Source organism: Callospermophilus lateralis, chromosome 9 (genome assembly GCF_048772815.1).
Source record: "Callospermophilus lateralis isolate mCalLat2 chromosome 9, mCalLat2.hap1, whole genome shotgun sequence".
Taxonomy (NCBI): Eukaryota; Metazoa; Chordata; class Mammalia; order Rodentia; family Sciuridae; genus Callospermophilus; species Callospermophilus lateralis.
Genome location: NC_135313.1, coordinates 37,617,550 through 37,644,296, shown reverse-complemented (window position 1 = coordinate 37,644,296; position 26,747 = coordinate 37,617,550). Strand labels below are relative to the sequence as shown.

At 38.1% G+C, this 26,747-nt stretch overlaps 1 protein-coding gene across 4 annotated transcripts in view; it reads right to left on the bottom strand.

The window, feature by feature from the left end:
* Positions 1-3,459: 3,459 nt before the first annotated feature.
* Positions 3,460-26,747, bottom strand: part of Ankrd44 (ankyrin repeat domain 44) — a 295,099-nt gene continuing 271,811 nt past the window's right edge. For 2 of the 4 annotated variants that reach the window (XM_076865519.2, XM_076865520.2), the window contains exons 19-28: positions 23,845-23,932; positions 22,474-22,591; positions 20,164-20,380; positions 16,490-16,577; positions 15,462-15,545; positions 14,176-14,321; positions 13,648-13,730; positions 11,695-11,777; positions 10,081-10,172; positions 3,460-7,696 (exon numbers count right to left, since the gene is read on the bottom strand). In XM_076865519.2, the coding sequence (XP_076721634.1) occupies positions 7,449-7,696; positions 10,081-10,172; positions 11,695-11,777; positions 13,648-13,730; positions 14,176-14,321; positions 15,462-15,545; positions 16,490-16,577; positions 20,164-20,380; positions 22,474-22,591; positions 23,845-23,932 (1,247 nt within the window). In that variant the 3' untranslated portion in view covers positions 3,460-7,448. The remainder of the gene's footprint in view (positions 7,697-10,080; positions 10,173-11,694; positions 11,778-13,647; positions 13,731-14,175; positions 14,322-15,461; positions 15,546-16,489; positions 16,578-20,163; positions 20,381-22,473; positions 22,592-23,844; positions 23,933-26,747) is intronic. The other 2 variants (XM_076865521.2, XM_076865522.2) reach the window with 1 other exon arrangement.

Sequence of the window (26,747 nt, the reverse complement as noted above, 5' to 3'; positions counted from 1 at the left end):
ATAATAAAATACCAAGGAGTCGATCTCCTGGCCTGACAAAAAATATTATGTATCAAAAGATATATATATATATATATACACATAAGTATGTGTGTATATACGTGTGCACATATGTAGCAGAATTAAGATTTAAGGAAGAAATATAGCATTAGAAATGAAAGAAAAAGAAATCCAAAAGGGAATTATAAACCCAAATTAGTTTTCTGTGTTTTAGTTAAATTGAGATTTTTTTTTTTAGCAAAAGTTAATATTTTGAAGTAAACTTGGTTTTCACTTAAAGAGCAATACAGAATTCCAAAGATTTTAATGTTTTGTTCTCTGTGAAAGTCCACTGGGAAGTATTCAATTTTTCATTATTATCTCAAGATATTTGTGTGATCCATACGCTCCTTTTGTCCATTCTGCAGCTCTTAGCCATCTGTCATGTTTTCTGGAGAGCCTGATAAACACATTTAGTCTAAACCATATGGTCATAAAACCTGTCATTGTGTCATAGTCAAGGTCTTTTTTTTTTTTTAACAAAAATTCATTTGACCACCATTACTTCTTCAAGAATGTTATCCTAATCTCAAAATCAAACTTTGGACCCACAATAAATCAGCTTTGAGTATTTGAGTATGTGTCTACTTTTAGTAAAATGCCTGGATAATAGATGTTTTGAAGTGGTTAAGTTTTCTCATCAGTTTTGTTGAAATTCTCTGATGGCTTTTGAACCATTTGTCATATTGACCTGCCCGGGTTTTGACTTTTTTTTTTTTTTTTACTTCTGATGCTTTTTCCCCCAAATCATCCTCAGCTACCAACCCATTCCCATGATATCTTTGGCTGTGTCATCATGAAAACTGTACCACCTCTGAATCTTTATCTTGAGCACCCCGCATCTAGTTTGACTTTGGTGCTACAACTCAACAATTCCATTGATTGTACCACATTTTTCTTTTTCTTTTTTACTACTCATCATCTCCCTCAATCTATGAACCATAGAATCACATCTATTAAAAGCACTATTCCTTTCCCTCTCCTTGGACTCACTTTGCAAAGCTCTATCCTTGGTTATACTCTACTTTCTACTTACTCCATTCCTGCATTCAAAAAGCTAATGGAAAAAAAAAAAAAACACCTCACCAGGATGACTAATACGTTCAATTATAGATTATAAATCTCAGGTGTACTAAACCCTGCTCAGCAATCCTCTACTGCTCTATAAATGATCTCCCAAATCACGCATCCCTTTTCACATTTTCTTCCTGTTCTCTCCTACACCTTTCTCTCACCATTAATAGGTTACATCTCCTATCTCAACATTCTCCTCCAGCTACTGCCTAAATTTTCCCCCCTCCATATTCTCCCCTCATTTTTTTCTCCTTAACTATCTTTGGATTGCTTTCCTCCCTACTCTGGTGCATCTGCTCTTGAAAGGGTCACTAATAAACTCTATCACACACGCAAACATTTGTGTCTGTTAATAAAGGAATTAAATATTTATCTTGAGTTCATGCAGAACTTTTCTCTTGTCCACTCACCTGCGTGTGATCTCTGCTGGAAAGACTAGGGCACATGGGTTCAGCATTGCCCTCCATGTTCTCCTTCTTAAGCTTGTCTGTTCTCCTTATGATGGGCTGCATACTGGAGCATGTTTAGGCAATTCCTTATGGAAATACATAAAGAAATATGACTGGCTTCACAGAGAAAAAGTTGATGAAGAAATGGTTCAGAAACAGAAGGAGAGAGAGTAGATGAGCAGAGGGGTAGGGGAGCACTGGCCCTATGGGTGTGATGGTTGGTTACTGGACTGGGTGGCATATTTGGTGTTCCTGGGCCCAGAATGGTAGATGCTGGTAGCAATCCCTTCCCATCACAAACACCCACACATTTTCAATCACTTCCCCCAAGAGGACTGAGAATTAATGAATGGAATGGCACAGTCATTTTTTGCTTCATATTTTACAGCAAATGTACCTTCTGTATATAATTTGCTAAAGACATAATTCATGAAACACTTCTACCCACAATATTTTTATGGTATGTTAATAGCCTTTTAGCTTAATGCTTTTGTGCCTTGCAAGCTAATTCTGGAATGCATTAAGTGTGTTAAGTCAGGGTTAGATGCATGGGGATTTAAACCTGCTGAATGGAATGAGAGAGAGGGATCCTTTGACAAGCAGTTTGGAGACAAAGTGACACATCAACGTTCAACAATATAATTGCTGCAAAAGAGGCCATTATCCTCTTTGTATTTGTTTATGAGGGAACATGTAAAATTAGAGGAGGTTAATATACTTCTTTGAAAGGGAGAATTTAGGAAGTCAAGCAAATAATTTCCTGAGCCATTACTGGGAAGAAGTCATTCAAGAATGATGCTTGACCTTCAGGGGGCACTGTGATAGACCATTGTGGTATGTACCATCCAAAAGCGGCTCCATAAATTTCTCCCTCCTGGTGTTTACTCCCTTTGGTAATCCTCTGTCCTTGAGTACCCACTGTTTGAACAGTGTGGTTCCAGTAGAGTTCCAAGTACAGACTCTTTTCAATGAATAGAATATAGGGAAAAGGATGGCATATCACTTCTGAGACTCAGTTACAAAGAACAGACACTTGTGTCTTGCTTGCTGCCATGAGGCAACTTGCCGTGCAGTGAGCTTCTCCAGGAAAGGTCTCTGGCAGATATTATGCAAATTTAAGCAAGTTGTTTAACTTCTCTGGGATTCAGTTTCTTCATGAAAAAGCTGGTGTTGAAACTGGAGTGGACTTTAAGAACTGCAAATATTTTATTCTAAGCTCCACCCCCAAATCTCTTTCTCATTAGCTGGAAACTCCATCAGGAGGTTTTCCCCATGGACTTTACCTGCAGTTACTACTCAGGTGGAGAAATTTTAGATGGTGAGATAAATGGAGATAGAATATCTATGGATACCTTTAAAGATAGTACAGACAGATAAGTTCTTGTGTTGCTATGAAGCAGCTACAGGGTAGTGGTGAAAGCAACAAAGATAAACTGACTGTTTTCAAATTTTTAGGGTACAGTGGGCTTCCTCCTTTCTGATATATGCAGACATATAACTGATCATATTTCCTTCTTTCCTTGGCTGCAAGGAAGCTTAGAGAAAACTCAAGTTCAGTCACAGTTACTGCGTCCCATATGTGTTTGTATTCTTTTTTCCTGTCTTAATTTTTCCACTGGTAGGTTATCACATGTCTTTTTGTTGCAAGCCAGCTCCAGTCCTTTATGGAAAATCTTGGAGGCATAAATAAATATAAGAAACAAACATATGTGTTTTGACTTTTTAAAAAATCTAATTGTGATAACACACACACAGAAATTGCAAATATGGAGATATACTTCTATCTTGATTATTTTCAAAGTGTAAATAATGTTGCTATTGTTTGAAAGGGAAGACCAAGATTTAAATCAGCATAATGTAAAAAAAGCATAAGGCTGAAAAATGAAAGAAAACACAATTGCAACAATATTTGTACCGTTTTTATTTGTAAAAATAACCATCTGAATGCATTTCCATAGTATATTACAGTTAAGTACTTCATTACGTTATTAGAGCATTCAGTAGTTGCAAAAGTATCAAACTGTGCTTGAGAAGATTCAGATTGGTTCAAAGTCATTCACTGAACTAAAAACAATTTTCCTCATTTTTACAGTCATGACATTTACCAGAGTCATTTAACTCCAATTTACATAAGAAAACATTACAGACAAAATCCCACTGAAATCATCAAACAATATTTTATGCTGTTACAAATATGTTATGCAAAATATAACACTGGCACCAAATTTGTATCATCGTGCGTTGTAAAGATATATTGCACATGCTAAAGCATAAAGAATGTAGACAAAACTACTAAACAAAAGGTACTTGCATTGAATCTTTATATCACTGCATAAGAAACTCATAGAATTACATTTTATACACACACTCAGATTGTCACTATCTCAAAACGCTTTTCCTCTATAATACTGACCTATGGTTTACAGTTTTGTAAGAAGAAAGCATTTTAGCACTGCAAAACCAAATGTAATTCCTATAGAAAACTTTAGCATTTTCATTTCAAAGCAGAGAAAAAGGGAAAGGGAGGGGAAGACACTTTATACATTCAAAGAAAGGTTACAATGAAAACTCACTGGTATTATATTGCTCTGATAACACTCAAATGAAAAAAATACAAAACATTTCACATAACATTTTCAGAATATACAAATATAAAAAGGCACTCTAACTTCATTTCACATGACAAAAAATGGGATGAGTTTTCAACCAACACAACAGATAAGCAAACCAAGTTGCTCAACAGTACAAAGATTAACTAGTGCAGCAAATCCATTTGATGTTTTGCTCTAACTGAATAATAAAACAATAAGTCAAGCAGCTGTTTACTGCCTAAAGTACCAAAACATACTATGGTGCCCTTTTAGTAGTGATAAATAGAAATCCCCTGAGCTATTTACTGTAGAATCATAGCAGGTTTTAGGCAATTTGGAGATAATGATGTATTTACCAAAGATAGGCAGACACTGGCGAATCGGTAAGTGCAATGAAACATGATCACAGGGCTGTGGTTAAAATACAGTCTAAAAATAACACATTTAGGTAAAAGCACTAAGCATTAAGACTAAAAAACACATTTTCTGGTTTTTTTTTTTTCTTAGAAAGCTATGTTGCAAACAATTTTATTTCTAAAAGATGTAATTTGAAACACACAGAAATTACAGTTTTTAAAGTCATTTCTTAAAAAAAAATTTGGTCTCTCTTAAGAAGGAGAAGTGGGGAGAACAAAGGAGAAAGAGATCTATACTGATTCAATGAACAGTTCATTGTGAGCATGATTTCATTTTGTTCCTTTGTCCTCCTTCTATCGGAAAGACAGTGAGGAAAAGTCAAAATGCAGCTTCACGGAGATAATGCCTCAAGGTAGGTCACTGTTTTGCTGAAAAGATCCACGTACTCTCTGCTACTCTACAGGAAAAATGTTAATGCTGCCTCGCCATTTAACACAGGCATTTCATTTCCTGCTTTAAATACCAACCGAGTAAGGCTCCCATTCACTTCTAGAAAAAGACACCTCAGTGTGTCATGCTCTTCAATATCGGAGCTCCTTGTTTTCAGTGTTTTGGTAAAGATAGGTCATTATTGTTCATTAGCAATCTGTTTACATTTTTAAAAATTCATCTTCTGTAAACAAAAAGAACAGAAGAAGGAGAGAAAATACCACACCGAGTTTAAAAAACAATGATGATGGTGTTGAAAATCTTTGATGAAATTAATAACGGTTCTGTAAGACCTTTGAACAAGTTCTCATGTGTGAAGAACTCAACATGAGTTTTAATTAAATCCAGGATATTAAAAGAGTAAGATTAAATAAAGTCTTTTACAGTTAGAAGAAAAAAATAATACAGTATCTGTGTTTGATTCAGATATGATAGAACACTGTTTTGAAAAATATCTCACACACACTGTGAGATAGAAATTTCCAGGGTGAAAATGGAACTTATTATAAAATGTTGACTAGAACTGCCCTATTGCAACACATTTCTTTCCTGTCTCTTCCTCAAGGGGAATATAGCACTTGAGCTGGTGATTCTGATTTCTTCTCTTGGCACAGTGTCCACGCTGACATCATTTCCCATTAGGGTTGGGGACCAGGTAAGATTTTTCAGTGTATTCAGGGTAATTTCTGGGTCTCTCTTTGGCCCACCTTTGTGTATATGACCCACTATACACTTTAGCTTTTGTCTTACAGAAAGCATGTGGATGGCCATGTCTTACACACTCTATGCTGGCTGCAGACTGGGACTGAGTGATGCATGAACCTGAGGGTGGACTGGAAACCTTAGCAGTGGAAATGCTGGGTTTGGACAGGGGGCTGCTGGCTAGCCCAGGGTCAAGGGTGTTTTTCTATTTTTTTTTTTCACTCCAAATAAGATACATAACAATTAAAACAAGGAACAAACAGTTTCCTCGGCATTTGTTTCATTTCAAATAAATATAAACACATTTACATCAAAAGTATACAGACATTTTCTCTAGTTTGACAAAAAAATAAACTGTGGTCAACACATCATCAGTTACAAATGTTAAGCCATCAACTAGAAATCTGTGTCATAAGAAATATAAAATACAACGAAGACTGGTACACAAAAAGATTACACTTTAACTCCATAGAAAAGCTACTACAGTTCTCACTTTCATTTTGAAGGAAAAAAAATTAAATCTTCCACTTTAGACTGAAGCATTTTGGTCCTCACATATAGCTGGCTGATGAGCTACATACATATATATATATATATATACACAGATATGTGTGTGTGTGTGTATGTGCATAATTTTTAAAGTCTCATTCTTCTTTTTGTACAGCTGTTCCAGGTGCGGAACGGGGTCCATTTGACCTAGAAGCTTTGGCAGAGGGAGTAGACACAGTATTCACTATGTTGATTTCATCATGGAGCAACTGGCAATTGGCTTTAATTTCCATATCACCCATCTCTACTTTCTGCTTTCACTTTCATTGTTCCCTTTTGCAGTCATACTTCCACCCACTTGGCATGACCTTGACTGAGAAGCTCATTTAACATTTTACTATTGATGAACAATGCTGACAATTCAGACTTTTTAAGAAAGTTAGTATTTTGATTTAAGGAGAAATTAACAAAGGATAGTTTCATATTAAATTTGCATATTGCCTCAAAGTTTTGGCGCAATATAATTTTCACCTTCAATGTTATTAGATAGATTTGGGCTCAATCACTTGAGGGAGAATTAGTCATGTTATGGGGGAACATTGGGTGCCGTATTTGTGTTAAATGAAAAAAAAAAAAAAAGCAAGTTCATTCCTGTGGCAACTTTAACAAAGATCTTCAGAAAGAAGTTCTGGATATTTAAGTGCTTACTGTAGAATAGTTGGACTCCCTTAACAAGACTATTATAGGCATTATTTCTGAAGATGAACATCTTTACCTTTGGCTTCTAGTGAGGAAGTAAACATCAGAGTGAGAAGAGGTTTGAGGCATTTCCTATCCACTTCTTCCCTCCCCTCCCAGGGGACATGAATGTCACATTGATATACTTCTGAAAACTCACTGCTGAGTACACACACAAAAAAAATCTTTATAGTGAACAGCTGCCTCTCTGTTGCCTTATCCCCAAGAAATAGATTTCAAATACTTTTTTTTTAATTCCTTACTTAAAATGAGAGGTAGACTTTCACAGAAATATCTTAGATCTAAGGAAAACATGAAACTAAACAAAATCGGAGCCCATCTGTGTGTGTATTTCACCCTCCAGCCTAGCTGCTCTCCCTAGGTTGGATCGACTCCTTCTCTACTGGCTTCTGGAAGCTGGGGCCCCCAATAATACTTGAGTACAGCATAAACATGGAATTCAAGCTTCTTTCCCTTCCTCCAACACAGGTGATGAAGGAAAAGCTTCTACCGTCCAAAGTCAAAAGGTTTCGGAGTCAGAATCGTTTTCATTGTACCCGTCCTCCGAGCCTACGTTGTTACTGCACAGGCTAACCATGCTCCCCAGATTGGAGAGGGTCGTCCTGCTCAAATTGTCTTTTTTAAAACAAACGAAGTTGACAGCCGTCATTGTACTGGAAGGAGAAAAAGGCATCATGGTAGCCAAAATGAGGGCCAGGCAGTCAGCCACGTCTTTGTTAGGAGCACAAGCCAGGGCCGGGGTATGACCTGGGCGTAAACGCAGACAAGGCAGAGGTTAGTCTTGGGGTCCAGAGAGGCGTGAGCATTCCACAGTACATCTCCCATGAGCTCACGGGTGGAGATGTATGTTGAGTTAGCATTCATGCCAGGTCAAAGGAGGAGTTATTCCCACAAAGTCATGCTAGGGGTGAGGCTGGAGGGGTTGGGAGGGGAAGACATTCTATGGAGGGGGTTTTTTGGTGATTGTTTTCAGCTCACACGACTACAGCAAGCACCATATTATCTGAAGTTAGGCAGGATTCCAGCCTTCATCTAGTGAACAGAAACATGAGGGGGCGGGGGTGGGACACGATTCCACAGAAAACAGCAACAGGACAACCAGGAGGATGTTTCTACTTGAGAGCACACGCACACCATGAGCCTCAGACCTGGGCCTGAGGGGGACTCTCATTCTGAGAACAATGACTTTCCATGGTAGGTAACCATGTGTCAAGTTAGAAATGATACTGAGAATTATATGGCTGTCAAAACGACTAATGCAGTTTTGTCACTTTATATATACTTTACATAAAGTATACATTAATTAACTGGTTTTAGAAAGATGGAAATGTTTGGATAGATCAGACACAGGAGAGCACTAATTGATCTGTGATTAACAATTAACTACCATTTAAGAGATATATAACAGAATTTTTTTAAAAAAAATAGCCACCCCACATAACAAAGTCCCAAATCTGAAATATAACAGATGTGGGAAAAATCTATGCTTGCCCTAATTAGAGCTATGCCATCACTATCATTTATATCTCATGAGTCCAGTCCAGATGAGAAAACTGCCTCAACACAGGAAACAGGTGCCTTGGGAGGTAGTTTCATTCCTTGACTTAATTACTACCCTATCCAATATTTACTCTGCTGGCCTGAAAGGCTTAGCTACCCTCTCTGCTGGCAAAAGTTCCCACTACACAATGAGTCTTGTACTCACTCAGGTGTTCAGAGGAACTGGCTCAATTAAACTCAGATGTTCTGTTTGCCACCCATTGACCTGATTCCCTACCCCCTCAGCCTTTAAGAGATTATTCCTCTTTGTGGTGTGAAACCAAACAAGAATGAACAGGTATCTTAGCATTCCATCTCACAAAGGTCAGTGACCAGGAAAGGAATTATTGCAGTGCTGTACAAAACTGCCCCAAATGTTCCCAGGTCTTTGGGATGCAACTAATCTCTGAGATAGGCAGGCTATATTCCTCTGACCCAGGGCTCTTGTTCCTAATGTTGTCACTGCAGGCCAAATAAACCTTAGGTGCATCAGATTTGTGTTAGAGAGAAGCAAAACTAATCAATTCTTATCTCTCTGGTCATTTTGGAGAAAATCTGCAGGTTTCTCCATGCCAACCCTAAGGTATACAGTGGTGAAAAGAAGGTAAGGGAAGGTGAGAGGAGATGGAGGAGCAGAGGACTCTCTTTGCTTCCTAGATGAGTCAGGTTGGGGATAGAGCAGGGTACATGCTAGGATACATGGGGCTGCAAAACCAAAACTAATAAGAGTTAGCTAATGATGTCAGTATGGCTGCTTACTTCTGAGAAATAGGCATGAGCTGCTAATTCCAATACCTGTAATAAGCAGTTAATTGAGTTACATTAATACATTATAATACTTTAATTAAATGCCACATTTAAAAAATTACTTAATTTATAAATATCCAGAAGTTCCTTTTTGCTCCTCAAGGTTAAGAGGCATTGGTGCTTGAAATGGTAGTTTAGTGCAATTCTAGTATTCATTAGTTTTCAAATTTTCTTAGGAAGCGGACAGAGTAGAAAGCTTCAGACAAGAAGTAGCTCATTTAGAAAAAGGAATGTTATATAGATCAGGAGAAGCTTTCAAGCCTAGATATAAATCAATAAAATTTTACTCATGTTCCTCAAATTTCCATATTACCAGGAATATGAGTTCTGATCTATACTTTAAAAAAAGGCGGGGGGGGGGGGTGGGTGTTGATCTCAGAATGAACTGAAATAAATAAAGGATATAGGTTTTCATTGAGCCCTTGAGCATGCATTAATGACACATGTAATCTCTAATTCCTCAGCATATGCAGCTAGAATTCCAAATGTCAAGTTGAAAGTTTTTTGTGTGTCTAAAATGTTCAACTACCATGCTGAGGAGTTAGGGATCAGCTGCTGACACTACATGCAAAATGAACAGTACTGGTGGTCTACAGTTAGACAATGTGTTTTACAAAAAGACAGACAGGAGAGATTATCCTGGCTTGATTTCTTGTAACATGGAACTTTCAAGGAGGAGAATGTTCTTATTGCCTTTTTAACTAGCTCCTATCTTTCTAGTTTCCTCTGGCTTCAACCAGCGTAAGGAAGGTACCTGCAGCAACTATCTATTTTTTTCCACTTACCATTTTCATCTACAGCAAGTACACAGGCTCCTTTGGCCAGCAGTTCTTCAACTACCACCTTTAAGCCATTGCGTGCTGCAACATGGAGTGGTCTACAAAACAATACTGAGTATCAGTTGTGATATAAATTTGCATGAGTGCTACAGTTTGGATCTGGAATGGACCCAAAGACCCATGTGTTGGTCCTTAGCTTGGTGCAAACTCAGCATTTTGTGCTATATATTGCTTAAGAATCTTAAATGAAAAAAAAAAAGGAGTACTCCTTTGCCTTTAAAAGAAATGCATAAGTAATTTCCTAAAATAGTGGTGAAACCTTGAACAGGTGGGGTCTATTGGGAAGTTTTAGGTCATTGGAAGCATATCCTCCAGGGGACTGTGGGACCCAGCCCCTTCCTCTTCCTCTCCTTTGTCCTGACCATGAGTGAACAGCTTTGTTCTGCTACATGCTCCCTGCTATGATATGCTATCATGCCCAAAGCAAAGGGGCCAACTGATCATGAATTGAAACCTCACAAATTGTGACCCAAGGTAACCGTTTTCTCTTTACAAGTTAATTATCTCAGACATTTTATTTAGTAATGGAAAACTAACACAATGAAAATACAGTATTTTGGTTAGCTTGAGTCACTAAAACGAATACGTAGTTAACAATCTACAAATAGTACATGGATATTTTTATTTTTTTTAAAAAAAGATATGTGTTGGCCAGATCTTTTCTAGGTGCTAATGATCCAATTGTTCTTACGTGTTTGCCCAGATTTCCCTACAGATATTACAAATCCTCTGCATCACAAACTATCTCAGTGGCAGTAGATAGGAAGACAAAGGAAGAATTCAAGTTTTGGTGTGTTTTGTAGAAGGTTCTTTATTGCCTGATTTCTACTTCTGAATCTGAGTTGCTGTTTCATACTCTTTATCAATATGACTGGTATTAATATACACTCTTAAGTCTCATTATTATTAAATGCACAGAGATGCTCAACTAAATGTATGATACCTTACATATTGTATAATGTCAAACTCAGCATATTGTGCTATATATTGCTTAAGAATCTTAAATGAAAAAAAATTTTGAGTACTCCTTTGCCTTTAAAACAAATGCATAAGTAATTCCCTAAAATAGAAAATGAAGCAGCTTTTAGATCCTTCACACTGAGGGTTACACTGAATTATATTAAAATATAATTAAGACAAATAGCTCAGAAACTCTTCAAATGTATTCTGGGAATCTAATTTATAAAACTGTCATTTTCCAGTCAGAATACATAATGCTAATACATAATACAAATAGTTTCCCCAAATATGTCAGCCCGTAAGCCCATAAGATTTTTCTAATAGCTCATTAAATTCACAATGTTACCACAGAAATATCAGCAAAGAAAAACAAAGGCCTCACAAAATTCTGAGAAGGAATATAAAAATAAGAATTCTGAGTAAAATTGCCTAGCTAGTCAGCATTTGTAGGCATGTGACTGTAATCTTCATGAAGGGGAAGCCAGGCCTGGCCTCCATCTTTCATCATGGTGTCCCCCACAGCCTGCCTGGCACATGGCAGGCTCTTACATTTTGTCACATGTCTTCAACTCTGGGTCAAACTTTAGTAGTTATACTTACGTCTGCAGTGCATTATTTTTTGCATTAATAAGGCTCTCATCTTGTATCTTGTCAAGTATTAACAAGGCACATTTTTCATGACCCTAATAAAGAAAAAGAATAAGAAGAAACATGAGAGGGAGACAGTGAATTTCCTGAAAAATTACTTCATTATGCTTTAAATTGAAACTGAATTTCCTCTAACTAAAAAGCATTCTTCAAGGCTGTTTTCTGAGTCATTTTTTTTTTTTTCTAAAATGTCAAGGGACTCCAGATATTCTAAGATTCTCCATTAAATCTATTAGGACTTGGGTTAACATAAATCTGATCTAAAGTACTCATATTTAACATTAATATTTCAAAGATAATTTTTAGAATTAATGTCTAGACTAAAGCAGATGCTAGTTTAGCTAGGTCAGCTGGTAAAGCAGAAATTAAGAGTACCTTTAAATCCTTCAATATTACTTTTAAAACACATACCAGCTCCCACCTTCCTCAAACCTTCACTTATCACTGCATGATCCATTTCCCCTCAGTATTCCCATCAGACCCATTATCTGTATCCCTCATCATCATTTACTGCCTTATGTCATGAAGGTGCCCTGTTTAGGGAAACTCATCTTTTCTCACTCAACCAGAGGAAGCTATCACTAGATCGTATGGCAATGGATGGTTGACAATTTTTTAAAAATCAGTTATTAAACCAGAGATCCCTTGTAAAGACTTCAAGCCTAGTGCCCTTCTAAGGAGGACATGGTTTCTAAGCCCTTATTAAGCAAGGGCCACAGACCAGCATCATCCTCATCACCTGAGAGTTAGAAATGTTGAATCTTGGACCCCAACCAGACCTAATGAATCAGAATCTGTATTTTAACAAAGTCCCCAGGTGATCCATTTGCACAAAAGTCTGAAAAACACTGTGCTTAGATTCACTAAAATACTGCCTCTTGTAATGAACTCCATGAAACTAGCACTTTTTGTGGTTTCCCTGGATTTCACAGAGCATGAAATGAGAAAATGCAAATGATGCAAGGAAGAGCTGACATTTCTGATACCGTTGGGTTTAGGTGACACCATTAATATCTTTAATTATGTTGCAATAAACCACCATCACTGGTGTCAACTGGCATTATACTATAATGCCTTTTGTGAAATCATACATACACCTATATGTTTCTGTGTGTGCTCATGTACAGATACACATATACATACATACGTTTCTCTTTTAAGTAAGCAGGAACACAATGCTATGTAACAAAAAAAAATTGAATAATGCACCAGGAAAAAGAAGCAAAGGGCAGAAATGTAGGTGGATACTTATGTGCTTTACAGTAATGTATTTTTTGGCGGTATTATTGCAATGTCTTCAAATTGATCAACAGAACAAGTTGAACTACACACATGCACACACACACATACACACATACACACACACACACACACACACACACACTCTGGGGGATTGGACCCAATGGTGCTTTGCCATTGAACTATATCCCTACCCCTTTTTAAAATTTTTTTATTTTGAGCCAGGTCTCACAGGGTTGCTTAGGATGGCTTTGAACTTGAGATTCTTTTGCCTCAGCCTCCCCAGTAGCTGGGGTTACGACTGTAAGCCACCGTTCCTGTACAAATGGCTTGTTTTTTAGAAGCCTCGTTCCTAATCTGCTATGTGATACCAACTATGTTACATGACAGATACAGTGGCAGCATCAAGACTGATGGACTGTGACGAGAAGGCAAGTAGCAAACACGAGGAAAGAAAACCCTTGCCACTCATTCTGGTGGCACATACTCTCATCCACCTGGTGATTCTACCCTCTCTTTTTCCCCTTTGATTCCACTTATTGTTGACAACATCCTGGGAAAATTAATTAAGAGCCACGTCACACAGTTTCATATTTCTGAGACTGATAGAATTTCAGTGTCATGATTACAACATTCAGTAACAGTGTTTTAAATTCATTCACATACTTTACTGCTAGCCAAATGTAAGGGCGTATTCAAGTCCTTATCCTTTACAGTCAGATCTGCTTGAGCACTGTTCACCAAAATATCTACAGAAAAAGCCAAAAGAGAGTTACTTAGATGAGGTGCAATTTGAAGAAGACACTATAAAAACAATAACATTTAAAGCAGAATAGCTCACATAATCGTATTTAATGTTTTTCAAGAAAAAAAAATGAGTAATTTACAGTCAGATTTGTTCTGTCCAGATCCAAGGCTGACAGGCTTTAGCTTTAACTGTCCTTACAGTTTCATCATTTCCACTTAAAATGATTCTGTTGTCATATTTGGTTTATCAGTGTTGAGAAATTTCACTGTGGCAGGTTGGCTCTCGCTGAAAATGTTCACCCGTGATCAAGTCACAGAGAATTGAGGGCGACTGAGCAAACTCAAGGGGCTTAAGTAAGACTATACTAAAAGAGCACTGATTTCTTCCTTTGTTGTTTTTGGTTTCTGGATAGGCATAAAGGCAAAGTCTATCCGACCAGTACGTACCCACAGCGCCTGCCTGTCCATTCTCAGCAGCCATCATCAGTGGCGTCCTCCCTGAATCATCTACTGCGTTCACTTGAGCATTGTGCCTCAAAAGAAGTTGCAAGCACTCCACGTGATCAGCAAATGCTGCCGCATGAAGGGGTGTCCTAAGGATGGCAAACAACCGTGACTTCAGTTTCCTTCAAACTCTGTTCTCTCTTTAGCAACTGCCCAAGAAACATGAGCACAGTGCTAAGATTTAACATTTGTCAGTTTACAGAGATATCGACCAAGCTACCTCTGCCAGCCAGTCAGGGTAGACACTGAAGTGCCGTCTATGTGAATGATACCTCTTAGATGGGGGAAGGGGGAATATATGTGGTGGCTTTGATAATGAAATTAGCATCTTCAGTGATTATTTAATCTTGAGTTCTAGTAACTTCTTTGAAATGGATACATTCAAAATTGACCTTAAATTTGTAGATAATTGGTTGATTAAATAAAACATTTAAAACCCACATTAAATCTAATATGGATGGTTGATTTCTTCAGCAGGACAATTTGGCACTACTTACTAAAATTAAAAACTATCAACCTCTTAATCAAGTAATTCCACTCGTAGGTTGATCTTCTATATATACCTGGTCATGTGTACAGATTCAGATGTGAGAGTGTTCACTGTATCACGTCTTTGAATAGCAAAATATTGGAAGTACCCTAAATATTCTTCAATAGAAGACAGGCTGAGTAAAATACTGTAGATGGATTCAATGAAATAATACGAAGATTTTAAATAGGTATGTTCTGGCATGGAAAGCTCTCCAAGATTACTAAAATCAGAACATGGTTACAAAATGCTCCCATTTGCATTAAAACAATTATGCACATACCCACACATATACATATCTATATATCTCTATGTGTTTGTAGATATGCACAGAAAATATTTAGGGGAATATAAAAATTTGGAAAGAACACTGTGCAGTAGTTTTCTCTATGGAAGAAACTGGGGGTTCTGGGCTAAGAGGGAAATTTCTTTTAATTATATAACCTTTATAATATTTAACTTTTAAAACTATGTATTACTTTTTAAAAAACTTTTTTACATACCTTTAGTTATTTTTTATTTTTATGTGATGCTAAGGATCAAACCCAGTGCTTCACACATGCTAAGCGAGTGCTCTACTACTGAGCCACAACGCCAGAACTACTATTCAATTAAAAAAAGATGTTTGGCTGTTCTGCATCTGCACAGCAAAGACTAAGACTCATCAAAACAAAAGATACTCCTTCTCAGGATGACTTACCTGCCTTTGTCATCTCGACAACTGACAATACTGGAATCCATGGCCCCAAGTAGCAATGATGCACAATTCTCATGATCATTTATTCTAAAATAAAAATGGTTTCTAATGTAAAAAATCTCACTGTTTAAAAAATTACATATTCCTTCCTTACATATTTTTCTACATCCTGTATATCTAACAATCTTATGCATTTTAAAAAATCTGATGCCAATAGTTGTGGTATGTGTTTCAGTGGTACACACGGTAAGCCTAGCACCTTTTCAGAACCTCTGCATCCAGGTAGCAGTTCACTGCATACCACTTACACTATGTTAAGGCACTTAACATATTAAGTGTTTTGAAGATCCTAAAGTAGGAGAGAAATGGATCTTACAGATTTGAAGTCATTCTGAGACTTTACCACCAGCATTTTCTTTATTCATCTATTTTATGCCTCTAATATCTTTCCAACCAAATGACCCAGCATTGTGTGCAACCCACAGAAAACATAAAGTATCCTCAGTTCCTGGACTTCCAGGCTAAAAATGGAAGTCTGATTTAAAATCACTGAATTCTCTGAGCAATGGCTTATAAGATTAGAGGAGAAATTAGATTTATCAAAAAAGACTTACCACATATGAATAATGGAGAATTATAGTATATGAAAAGTCTTCCTGGTAGAAAATGTGTTTCTAAATATTGATAGGCATATTGTTGTTAACTCTGATTTATTTTAAAAACTTGGCAGACAAATGAACTGTGCTTGAAGAATTCCTCATATCATGTGAAATGTGCCTCTCAGCCCACCCCTTCATGCAGTTTGCCTAAGGTAGTATGTCAATCACCTTGGAACTGTGGTACTCCATAAGGAGATTCTGGAACGTGATTAACATTAGGGGCCACACTTTGCTATCAGACTAGCAGAAAAATGGAATATTTTAGTCTTATCTGTAATCTAAAAGCTTTTCCTTCCCTAAAAGGCATTTTTTTTTCTAAATGTAGTCAAAAGAGTTAAAGCAACACCATTACCTTCCAGCATTTCTACTTACATTGCACAGTGCAGTGGAGTAAAAGGATTACCGATAAATTTGCGAAAACACTTTTGCTCCAAAAGTACCTCTATACAGTTTTCATTACCTGAAAGGAATTAAAAGAATTTAGGGAGTTTCCAAAAAAGAAACTTTATTCAACATAGTCTGCTTTATTTTTTTTTCCCTTCATTAAGTGTTCTAGCTTAGGAATTTTCCTAAATTGGCTGACTGCTCATTCTCTGTGGAACAAAATTAACAAAAATGCCCAAGTGTTATTAACTAGGCTCACAGGTGTTCTTAGACATAATGAACAAATCAGACAGTGAAGGCCATATGGTCTGGTGGAGAGAGAGAGAAGACACCTCATTTGCAAACAGATTAGTCTGTGTTACCCTCAACTCTTGATTGATAGATGCCTAACACATATATACCTCAATTTGCCCATATTTGTAATAGGAAATTTACCTTCCACCTGCTCGAATAGGTTCATTTACCCTAGTGAAGGGGAGATAAGTGATTAGTAGAAAACAGTATTTTGAGATAATGAATGCAAAAAGGCTTTGAATGTAAAATACTATGTAAGTGTTTTAAATGGTACCTGGCCAGTAGTAGGCACACAATATTGTTTTCAAAAAGGAGATGAAGAAATGTGAGAATTATCTTTAATAAAATGACAGGTGGCTTCTACATCAACTGAATCTGAGGTAAGATCTAACTCTATCAACTTACTTGTTACATGACCTAAAACAATTTACTTGGGATCTCTGAGCCTCAGTTTCCCATATACAAAGTTGGACTAGCAATAACTGCCCTACCTATGTCTCAGAATGATGGGAGTTTTACTCCAGGAAAGACCTAGACATGGCTTGTGAAGTGCTGTACAACTGTCAGGCAAGAAAGCATTTTATGTGGCTTTGAAATACAGCCTGGTGTCCTGACTGAACTCAGTTCTAATTTAGCAAAAATTCCCTTATGATCTACCTCAGAATGATGAAGATTGGACGACGTAAAATGTTAAAACACAAATCCCCCTTTTTTGTACCTAAAAAGAGACAAGCTAATTTGAGGAGAATCAAGAAGCATATGAAGTAATGAGGGTAGGAAGCCTCGAGTAGGCAAGTTAAATTATCTAGCTTTCCAACAACATCCATCCCTTCCTCCTAAACAGTCCCAGACACGGCAAACCCTCTCATAGTTTGAATCTCCCAAAAGACCTTGCTTAGGGCAATATCTCCATGTACCATTCCTATATGAGTCCCCACCTAAGAGACCACACAGGCAGAACTGGAGATTATCAAACTACTTTCAATATTTAAAAATGCCCAGTGAAGGGGATTCTGGAAAGATGGGAGCTTGAACCTTGGACTTGGAGGAAGGCTGCCCTGAGTGGGTGAATAGCTTTAGGGAAGACTGCTCTTCTTTCCCTGCCTGTACCTGGAGAGTCCTAAGAGCAGAGAGGACTGCCCACTTCCTTGGCCCAGGATGCCATCTGTGGCAGGTTAGAGCCACAGCAGTCAGAAGTCTCTCCATCCTGCCTCTCCTATAGATAGATCCTCCACTGCCTGGACCATCTCATGGCAAGGGGCAGGGGAACCTTTACACATTTTAGGTAAAAAAATTCACAATCCTCCAATGGCAGAGAGGGGGCAAAATTATGTTGAAGAAGCAGAACCAGTTAAAAAAAAAAAAAGACTGTAATGAAAATATAATGAGCATATAAAATTGTTTCTAGAACCAATAATCAGTTTCTAAATAAAAATCTTAACAGAATTAAAAACATAAAAATAAAATTATAGAAAAAGAGTAAGAAATATAGGTTTAGGTTAAGATTTATAGGTTACTGATAAACAAAATGTCCATATAATCTTTGGGGTTGGGGACCAATACTGGAGACCTAGATACCACAAAGGAAAGCTCAAACATTCACAACTACATAAAATCTCAAATGACTGCATGGGAAAAATCATAGACAAGGAACAAAAATATTTGTAACACACATAACACACAGAGGATTCAAATATGTAACTAAGACAAGGTGCTCCTACAAATGTATTAGAAAGATAAATAACTCAATAGAAAAAAGAGTGAGCAATGGATGGAAAAGGCAATTTCCAGAGAAGAAACATAAAGAATCAATGAATGTGCTATTAGATAGGGAGATGCAAATCAAAAACAACAATGAGATTCCATTTTTTATCCTTCAAATTAACAAAAAATAAAAAAGATAGTAACATCCTGGGCTGGCAAAGCTATGAAAAAATACTGACTTCTATAAACATTTGGTAGTGTAAGAAATGATTTTTTTGGCAAAGTAATGAAGCATACTTTATCATAATTAAAAAAATATTCCAACCTTCTTATTAAAAAATGTCCCTTCTAGATATTTATCTAACAGTATTTTTGGTACCATAATATGAACACATATATTGCCACATTGTTGATAATAGGACAAAAACAAAAACCAATGTGATGTCCATCAACAAAAATCTGTTTGAAAAATAATAAATTCTAGTGTATGCACAGCTATGAAATAATATCCAGTTATTAAAGCAATCTATATTGATACATATTAACTTGTAAAGATCTTCTGCAGTAGATTTTTTTTTTGTTTTTTTTTTTTTGCAGGGGTGGATACTGGGGATTGAACTCAGGGGCGCTCAACCACTGAGCCATATCCCTAACTCTATTTTGTATTTTATTTAGAGACAGGGTCTCACTGAGTTGCTTAGTGCCTCACTTTTGCTGAGGCTGGTTTTGAACTCACCATCCTCCTGCTTCAGCCTCCTGAGCTGCTGGGATTACAGGGATGTGCCACCGCGCTCAGCTTAGAATTTTTTTTTTTAATTTTTTTTTTTGTTGTTGTTGTTTTGGAGTGATGGAGATTGAACCTAGGGCCTAACATGTCAAGCAAGCACTTTATCATTGAGATACATCTCCAGCTCCTTAATAGAATTTTAAGTAAACATCAACCCCCCCCCAAAAAAAGTTATAGAATGATGTTTATTATATAATTCCAACTAAAAACAGATACACATTTGTTCATATTTATTTTTAGTATCAGAGGAAAAATTATGAAAGTTACACACTAAATCACATGAGAAAGTAGGTTTGGAAATGGAAACTTAATTTTACTTAAGACACTGCAATATTTCAAATGGTACAATGAACAACCCATACCTTCTTATTCAAAAAAGTGAAATAAAAAATTAAAAGTCTCCCGAATATTAAGTGCAAAAAAACAAATGGGGAATATGAAACATAAAAAAGAAATATCAAAAGATAAACCAGGCATCTTCTAGTATTCAATTATGACATGTTATTACACCATGTGTTTTTTGTTCAGCTATATTATTTTATTTCTTTGTGGGATTCTTGGTTATCGTACATAGTTCAGAAACTGATTAAAACTGGCTAGGTTCAGGTTAAGATTTATAGGTTACTGGTAAACATAAAGGGGATAGTGAACTTTTACTGGTCTAAGGCATCAGGGCAGCCATGGGGGTGGCAAAGGTGAGGATCTATTTTAAAAACCACCAAACAGGCCACAACCAACCAACAAAAAAACATATCTTGGGTGCAGCAAGAGTGGAAACCATGGCTTATGGCATTATGCTGTGTTCTTGCCTCCACTGAGATTGCAGTGGTCCTCGGGCAGGAAGTCCAGTGGGATTGGTCAAATGCAAGTAACTCACCATTGTAACAAGCCCAGTGCAGCGGCGTGTAGCCTTGGTTGTCTTTGAAACAATAGTCCTCCTCGGAGAGAGTCATTTGGAGCAGTTCACTCAGCCACGTGGCGTGTCCCCGAGCAGCTGCATAGTGCAAGGGTGTCCTCCCTCTGGAATCTTTACAGAGGATTGACACCTCTTGTTCCAGCAGCATTTGCACACATTCCTCATGCCCGGTCATAATCTGTGCGTGGCAAGGAAAACACAAAACAAGCCTTAGAAGGGCAGAAGACTCAGGAAGCAAGACAGCTGGTGAGCGACGCTTGGGCTCACAGTAAGTGCACCTGTGCCTGGGCCCTCAGGGAAGCAGGCTCTCTTGGGAAGGAGGTGGGACAACCCTAGCAAAATCCACACCAAAAAAAGTCTGTGAGCATCGACATTTTGGAAACATCCTTTGACTCTCCAAATATAACCTGAAAGGTATAGTCGAAAATACCAGCTTTACAAGCAGGAAGATATGAGTAAAATCTTGTCTCCCTACCCCTTGTAAAACTTATGTTAATTCTCCTCTCTCTGGCTCACTTTATTTATCTATACACAGTAATAGAAATAATGACCTCAGAGGCTGTTGTAAGGACTAATGAGATAATACAGTCATGTGATGCTTACCGACTGGGATACCTTCTGAGAATTGTGTTAGGTGATTTTGTCATTGTGTGAACATAGAGTGTACTTGTACTTACACAAATCTAAATGGTAGAGCCCAATGCATATGCAGGCTATATAGCCTATTCCTCTTAGGCTACAAACCTGTACAGGATTTTAGTATACTAAACACTGTAGGCAATTGTAATACAATGGTAAGTATGTGTGTATCTAAACATATCTAAACAGAAGAGGTAGAGTACAATATTAGGTGATAACAAATTTTCAGCTCCAATATAATATCATGAGATCACCATTGTAAATGTGGTCCATCAATGGCTGAAATGTTGTTATATGATATGACTATAACGTAAAGGTCGCCAGCCTGTTGCATGGCCCACAGGAAATGTCCAAAAAATAAGAATTATGACTGTGACAATGACAACATAAAGTTCGTCTTCTTTCCACTTCTCAGGGTGTTTACACCATCACCAAATAGCAATTTTATGATTTCTGCTTTTGTGCATTTAGTTTTCTTGGGTATGCTTTAAAAAATAGTTCTGCAGATATGTACAAAGAATTGTCCAAAGAATATATACTCTGGCATCCTTTGTAATGAACAACAATTAGAAATTGCAAACAAACTCAAAACTAGGTAATTACTAAAAGAAATTATAGCACATACATACAATGGAGCATTAGAAATGATGGTATGGAAAACTATTTACTGATATCCAAAAAGTTCTTTAACATACTAAAAGAAAAAAAAAAGTCAGATTCCAAATTGTACCTTCACTATTCTCTCTTTTTGAAGGTAAGAGAAATCTATATACAGGAATAAAAAAAAAAAAAAGATTGGAGATACACATTCACCAAAAGTGGTTATCCCTGGGAGATATGATTGCTGGAGATTGTGGTTTTCAAAAAACATTTTGCAAATTTTCTCCAATGTTCATGTACTTTATAATCAGAAACAGACCCAATCCCACTAATAGTAGGTGTTCATGTACCTATTTATCATACTCTAACACGGAATCTTAGGATCAGGACTTAAGGGTACTTTTTGTTATTGTACCGTTGCATGAGTTGTTGATTTCTTTCTTTTTTTTTTTTTTCCTTTCGGTCACTTTTGTTCTCCAGAAGCACCTTCCTTGTTCACAGACCTCGGTGGGCCCTGATTTTGTTATCTGGGAAGTTCACAGTTGTCTCTTACCCTTGCTTCCTATATCTGCAGTGTTGGGGAGTTTGTCCTCTTGAGGGCTACTCCAGTTTACACAGCCCAGTTCTAGCAGGTGCACTCTTGGGGGCTGAGGGTCCCTTTAAGGACCAAATAGTCACCAGAATTTGTAAACTGGGCTTGTAGTTTGGTAACGCAGTTCCCTCAAACACTTAACTGTAGTCAGCTTCTGCTAATCAGTTGACATGAAGGTATCTCACTCCAAGATTCCTTCCAGACCAGAGAGTCCTCGCCTTTTGTACATGGCTCATTCCTTTTTCCCTCAACTGAATGGACTGAGATCATAGGAAACAACGGGCTTCCACGTGATTTTGTGATTTCCTTTTGACTGGCTGAGGTTAACTGGCTATCTTATGAAACAATTTTTTTTTGTACTATAAATTCAAATAGGGAAAGAAAAAAGGAAACAAGCTCATTGAAACAGTGCCGACTAAAGCTGAGAAATATGTACATACCCCTCTGTGTAAAGCCGTGCATCCCATGATGTCAACAGCATCCACATTTGCTTCCTTTTCAAGTAACAATGAAACAGCATCAATATGTCCATATGCCACTGCGAGCATAAGTGGGGTTCTAGGGAGAGAGATGAACGGCCTTTAAAAAGGAGATAACAGATACTTCTAGTGGGAGGATGTCTCTCTTTTTATTCTTGACAATTGCTATGTGTTTTTTGTGTCTCCCATTTGCTATATGATATGTGGATATAGGAATCTGCCTCTGTTCTAACAGGGCACTGGTGGAATGATTTCTAGGGGTGTAGCAGGAGAAGGCTCCTTCTCAAAATATTCATGCTAATCCTATCATTTTCAGAAGATAATTTAGAACTCTTTTTGACCCAGTCATCCCACTCCTTGGTATATATCCAAAGGACTTAAAATCATCATAAGTGACAATCAATGTTTATAGCAGCACAATTCACAATAGCTAAGCTATGGGACCTACCTAGGTACCCTTCAACAGATGAATGGATAAACAAAATGTGGTATATATACACAACGGAGTATTACTTAACCATAAAGAAGAATGCTTTATGACATTTGTTGGTAAATGGATGGATCTGGAGACTATCAGGTTAAGTGAAATAAGCCCTTCCCAAATAACAAAAGGTCACATATTTTCTCTGATATGTGGAAGCTAATACACAATAAGGTGAGGGGTGAAGAATAAAAATTCAGTGGAGTAGACAAAAGAGAATGAAGGGAAGGGAGGGGAGATGGGAAAAGGAAAGACAGTGGAATGAATCTGACATAACTTTCCTATGTACATACACGAATACACCACAGTAAATCTCACCATTGTGTACATCCACGATAAATTAATTTTTAAGAATAACTATGGGTAAATGGCAGAAAGTTCAGAAGAAGGAAGGAAACAGGGTGTAGGGAGAGGGAAGGGGAAGGAGAGGTACTGGGGTCTACCTTAGAACAAGATATATTCCACACTTTTACAACTATGTCAAAATGGATTCTACTGTCACGTATAACTAAAATGAACCAATTTTTAAAAAGATGGGGAGAAAGAGGGAACAAAGGATGGAATATATATATATATTTTAAAAAGCCAGGAAATACAGAAAAAGCCTGATAAAGAGATGATTTTTTCCCCCATGGAAATATATGGCCACCCCACCCCCACATGCTCTTCCCTAATACACACTCCAGCGCAAAGCACCTCATTATTCTAGGGCCCTCACCCGTGAATTTCATCCAGATATATATCTCCCCAACCTAGAATTCAGCAGTCAGCCCTCTTAGCTGCTTAACAGAGCAACCCATTACCTCCTGTGATTGAAACATCAACCCGAGGCCAAGTGTGGGAACACTTACTGTCCTTTGGCATCTTTCACGTCAACCACTTCAGGGTTGTCTGAAATTTCTAATAATAGCCGCAAACACAGGGTGTGACCATTAATGACTGAAAAAGAAAAGAATGGACATTGTTTTAACTACAGATCTCCCTCCAGAGTGAAACTTTCTTGGGCTTCAAATCAGTGACTTGCATTGCCACGGACAGATGTCCCTGGGTCTCCAGTTCGTGAGGGCATGGGGGCACAGCCTGCCCAGGGGTTCATTTGTCTTCCCCTTTCTTCCTGTGAAGGAAGGAATCTGGTGCTGACCTTCCTTGTCTGGCTTCTGTGTCGAGCGGTTTTTCTTAACCTCGACATTCTTTCTTAAGTCCGTGGAGAGGACCGGGATCTCTCCCCACTTGTCAGTCCCTCCCTTTGTTCCTCTAAGAGACTCACTCAGCTCTATATGATCATGCTGTGTCTACCTGCCTCCAGAAGAAAGGAGGAGGAGGAGGAAAAGAGAGAGGAGGGAACAGGGGAGCAGGAAGAGTATAGGAGGAGGAAGGAGAAGGGGAGATGAAGGAGCGGGGAAGGGGTGGGGTGGAAGAAAGGCCCCGGGGAGAACAGAACAGGCCCTGCCTCTTCTTCGGGGTCATTCTGAGGTAGACATTCTAACAATAGTTGTCATTGATCAGTGGTAGCCTAAAGTAAAACATCAAGGCACAAAAGTGTACATGATCCATGTGGTCCCTGCTCATTGGTGACTGACTGGCACTCTCAGGAGATGTAGGAATGGGCCCCTGTGGTGTCCTGGTGTTCCTCAAACCACAGCCTTTGTTCTCTGCCTTCCAGCATCTCTTGTACAATGCAGGCTGCCCTCAGGCTGCCTCCCTCCTCTCCTTACCCTTTCCTGCCCAGCGGTAAATCAGATGCCATCTAGGTCCCTTCCTAGGGCCACTGGCCCTCAACTGCCCCCTCCTTGCCCAACAGACCCTGTAGTGGACAGGAATATGGCCCCAACCCTGTCTCAGCCTTGACTGGCGGGGAAAGAGGCTGGGCAGGAGGCTGAAGTCTGAGCACCTGGCAAGTTGCTTCTTTTGGGAATTCTTGGTGCCTGGGGTTGTGTGGGTACTGGGATGTAAACCTCCCCGGGATAACAGTGCCCTGGACTCAGGTACTTTCTTCCAGTTTGCTGAATGAAACCCTGAAAAGGTCTTATAATAGACATGGCTCTCAGGGAATAAGATGAGAAAAAATATGTTTAAAACTGCAGACATGACCTACTCTCCTCTCTGAACAATAAGAACACCATAAAATACATTGAATTTCCCCTGTTATGGATGTGGAGAATAGAGGCAGCTATGTCACAATGATAAAGGCTCTTCTCAGAGCTGCATTTTACAGTGCTTTTATTGCTTGCCAGTCTTGAGAGAATGCTAATTTAACATCGACACAGTTTTCAGGGACAATACATATTAGAATTAGCTCACATTTGTCGACACCATTCAAATGAACTGCAGAAATAATGCCCACATTTTGTAGGCCATTGCATTCAGCTCATTCTCAGCAACATTCCATTTATGTATCTCTAGAGGAAATTTTGTGGATCAGAGTTATAGGCAGTACATTGTTGCTGCTGTTGTCTTTTTTTTTTTTTTTCCTAAAATTACAGTAAATCTGTTACCATTGTTGGAGAATACAAGGAATTTAATGTATGCCTAAAGGACAAGATTACCAAAGGACTGACAGCTGGGTTCCTGACGGTGGTAAAATAATATACTTTGACCATTTCCCGTTTCTATATCAAAATGATAGTCTTTAAGTGTTCAAAATCACACTAATTCCAGATATTTGAATTTTGGATAAACATAAGAGGAACACAATAATCTAAGTCCATATCACTCATCCAGTGTATTACACAACAAAACAATTTCTATAGTTGTTGTTGTTCTTCTTTTTCTTTTTTTTTTTTTTTTTTTGGAGGGGAGGGTACATTAGCTTTTTAAACTTAACTAGTAGTCCTCAGGGAAATTTATGTGCCCCTTAGAGTGATTTCTTCTTGGCTTCCCATACACTACTTTTCCTCCCCAACTGACTTCTAGCAAAAAGATGTTAACATCTTCAGCTGTGCCCTGCTAGCTCCAGCTTTGTCTCAGACCAGCTCGGCCTCTCCATGGCTGTGAGTGACAGCCATTTTTCTTGATACTCAAAAAACACAACTGTCACTGCATCCATCTGTGCCCAAACCTCTAGTATCCATCCTGGCTGCCGCTCCTTACAGTACTCTGAGGATTTAAAACAAGGAAATGGGCCTCCTCCAGGGAGTTGAAAAACATTCTGGGTAAGCAGATCCTCAAGCCACAGGCTAAAGTTCCTGAACAGCAGACATTTTGTAGAGAACAGCATTAGATGACAGCCTGAGTCTTTTTAATGAATGACGCGAAGGAAACCTGAAGGGAGCGAATCTTCTTTACCACTAGGGGGCGCCCTTGGACCACACCTACATGACAATTGCTCCTCACTGTTCACCTGTTTATACAGGGCAGTCTTCCACATTTGAACATAATTAATTATATCCAAAACGCCAGGGTGGCCAAAAGACTAAATGTGATGGGAAGTAAGAATTTGTTATTCAATGACACCAAACATCACTGACCTCATGGTTAGAGTTTTTTCCAGCAACAATCATTTCCAGATATTTAGACAACAGGTTTTTTTTCAGTCTCTGTATTCTATCTTTTCACTGGGTTGGAAGTTAAGGAATGGCTGTGGAAATATTTCTACAAAGTCTGTCATTCCCAGAAAGTTTTTCCCAATAACAAGAATCATAAAGTTAAGCGGGGCGGGGGGGGGCGGCTATCTTCATTTAATTTTCAGTACAACCACATTTCATTGTGTAAGAGTTACTTTTATTTATCAGACCATGCCTACTAAAATCCCATC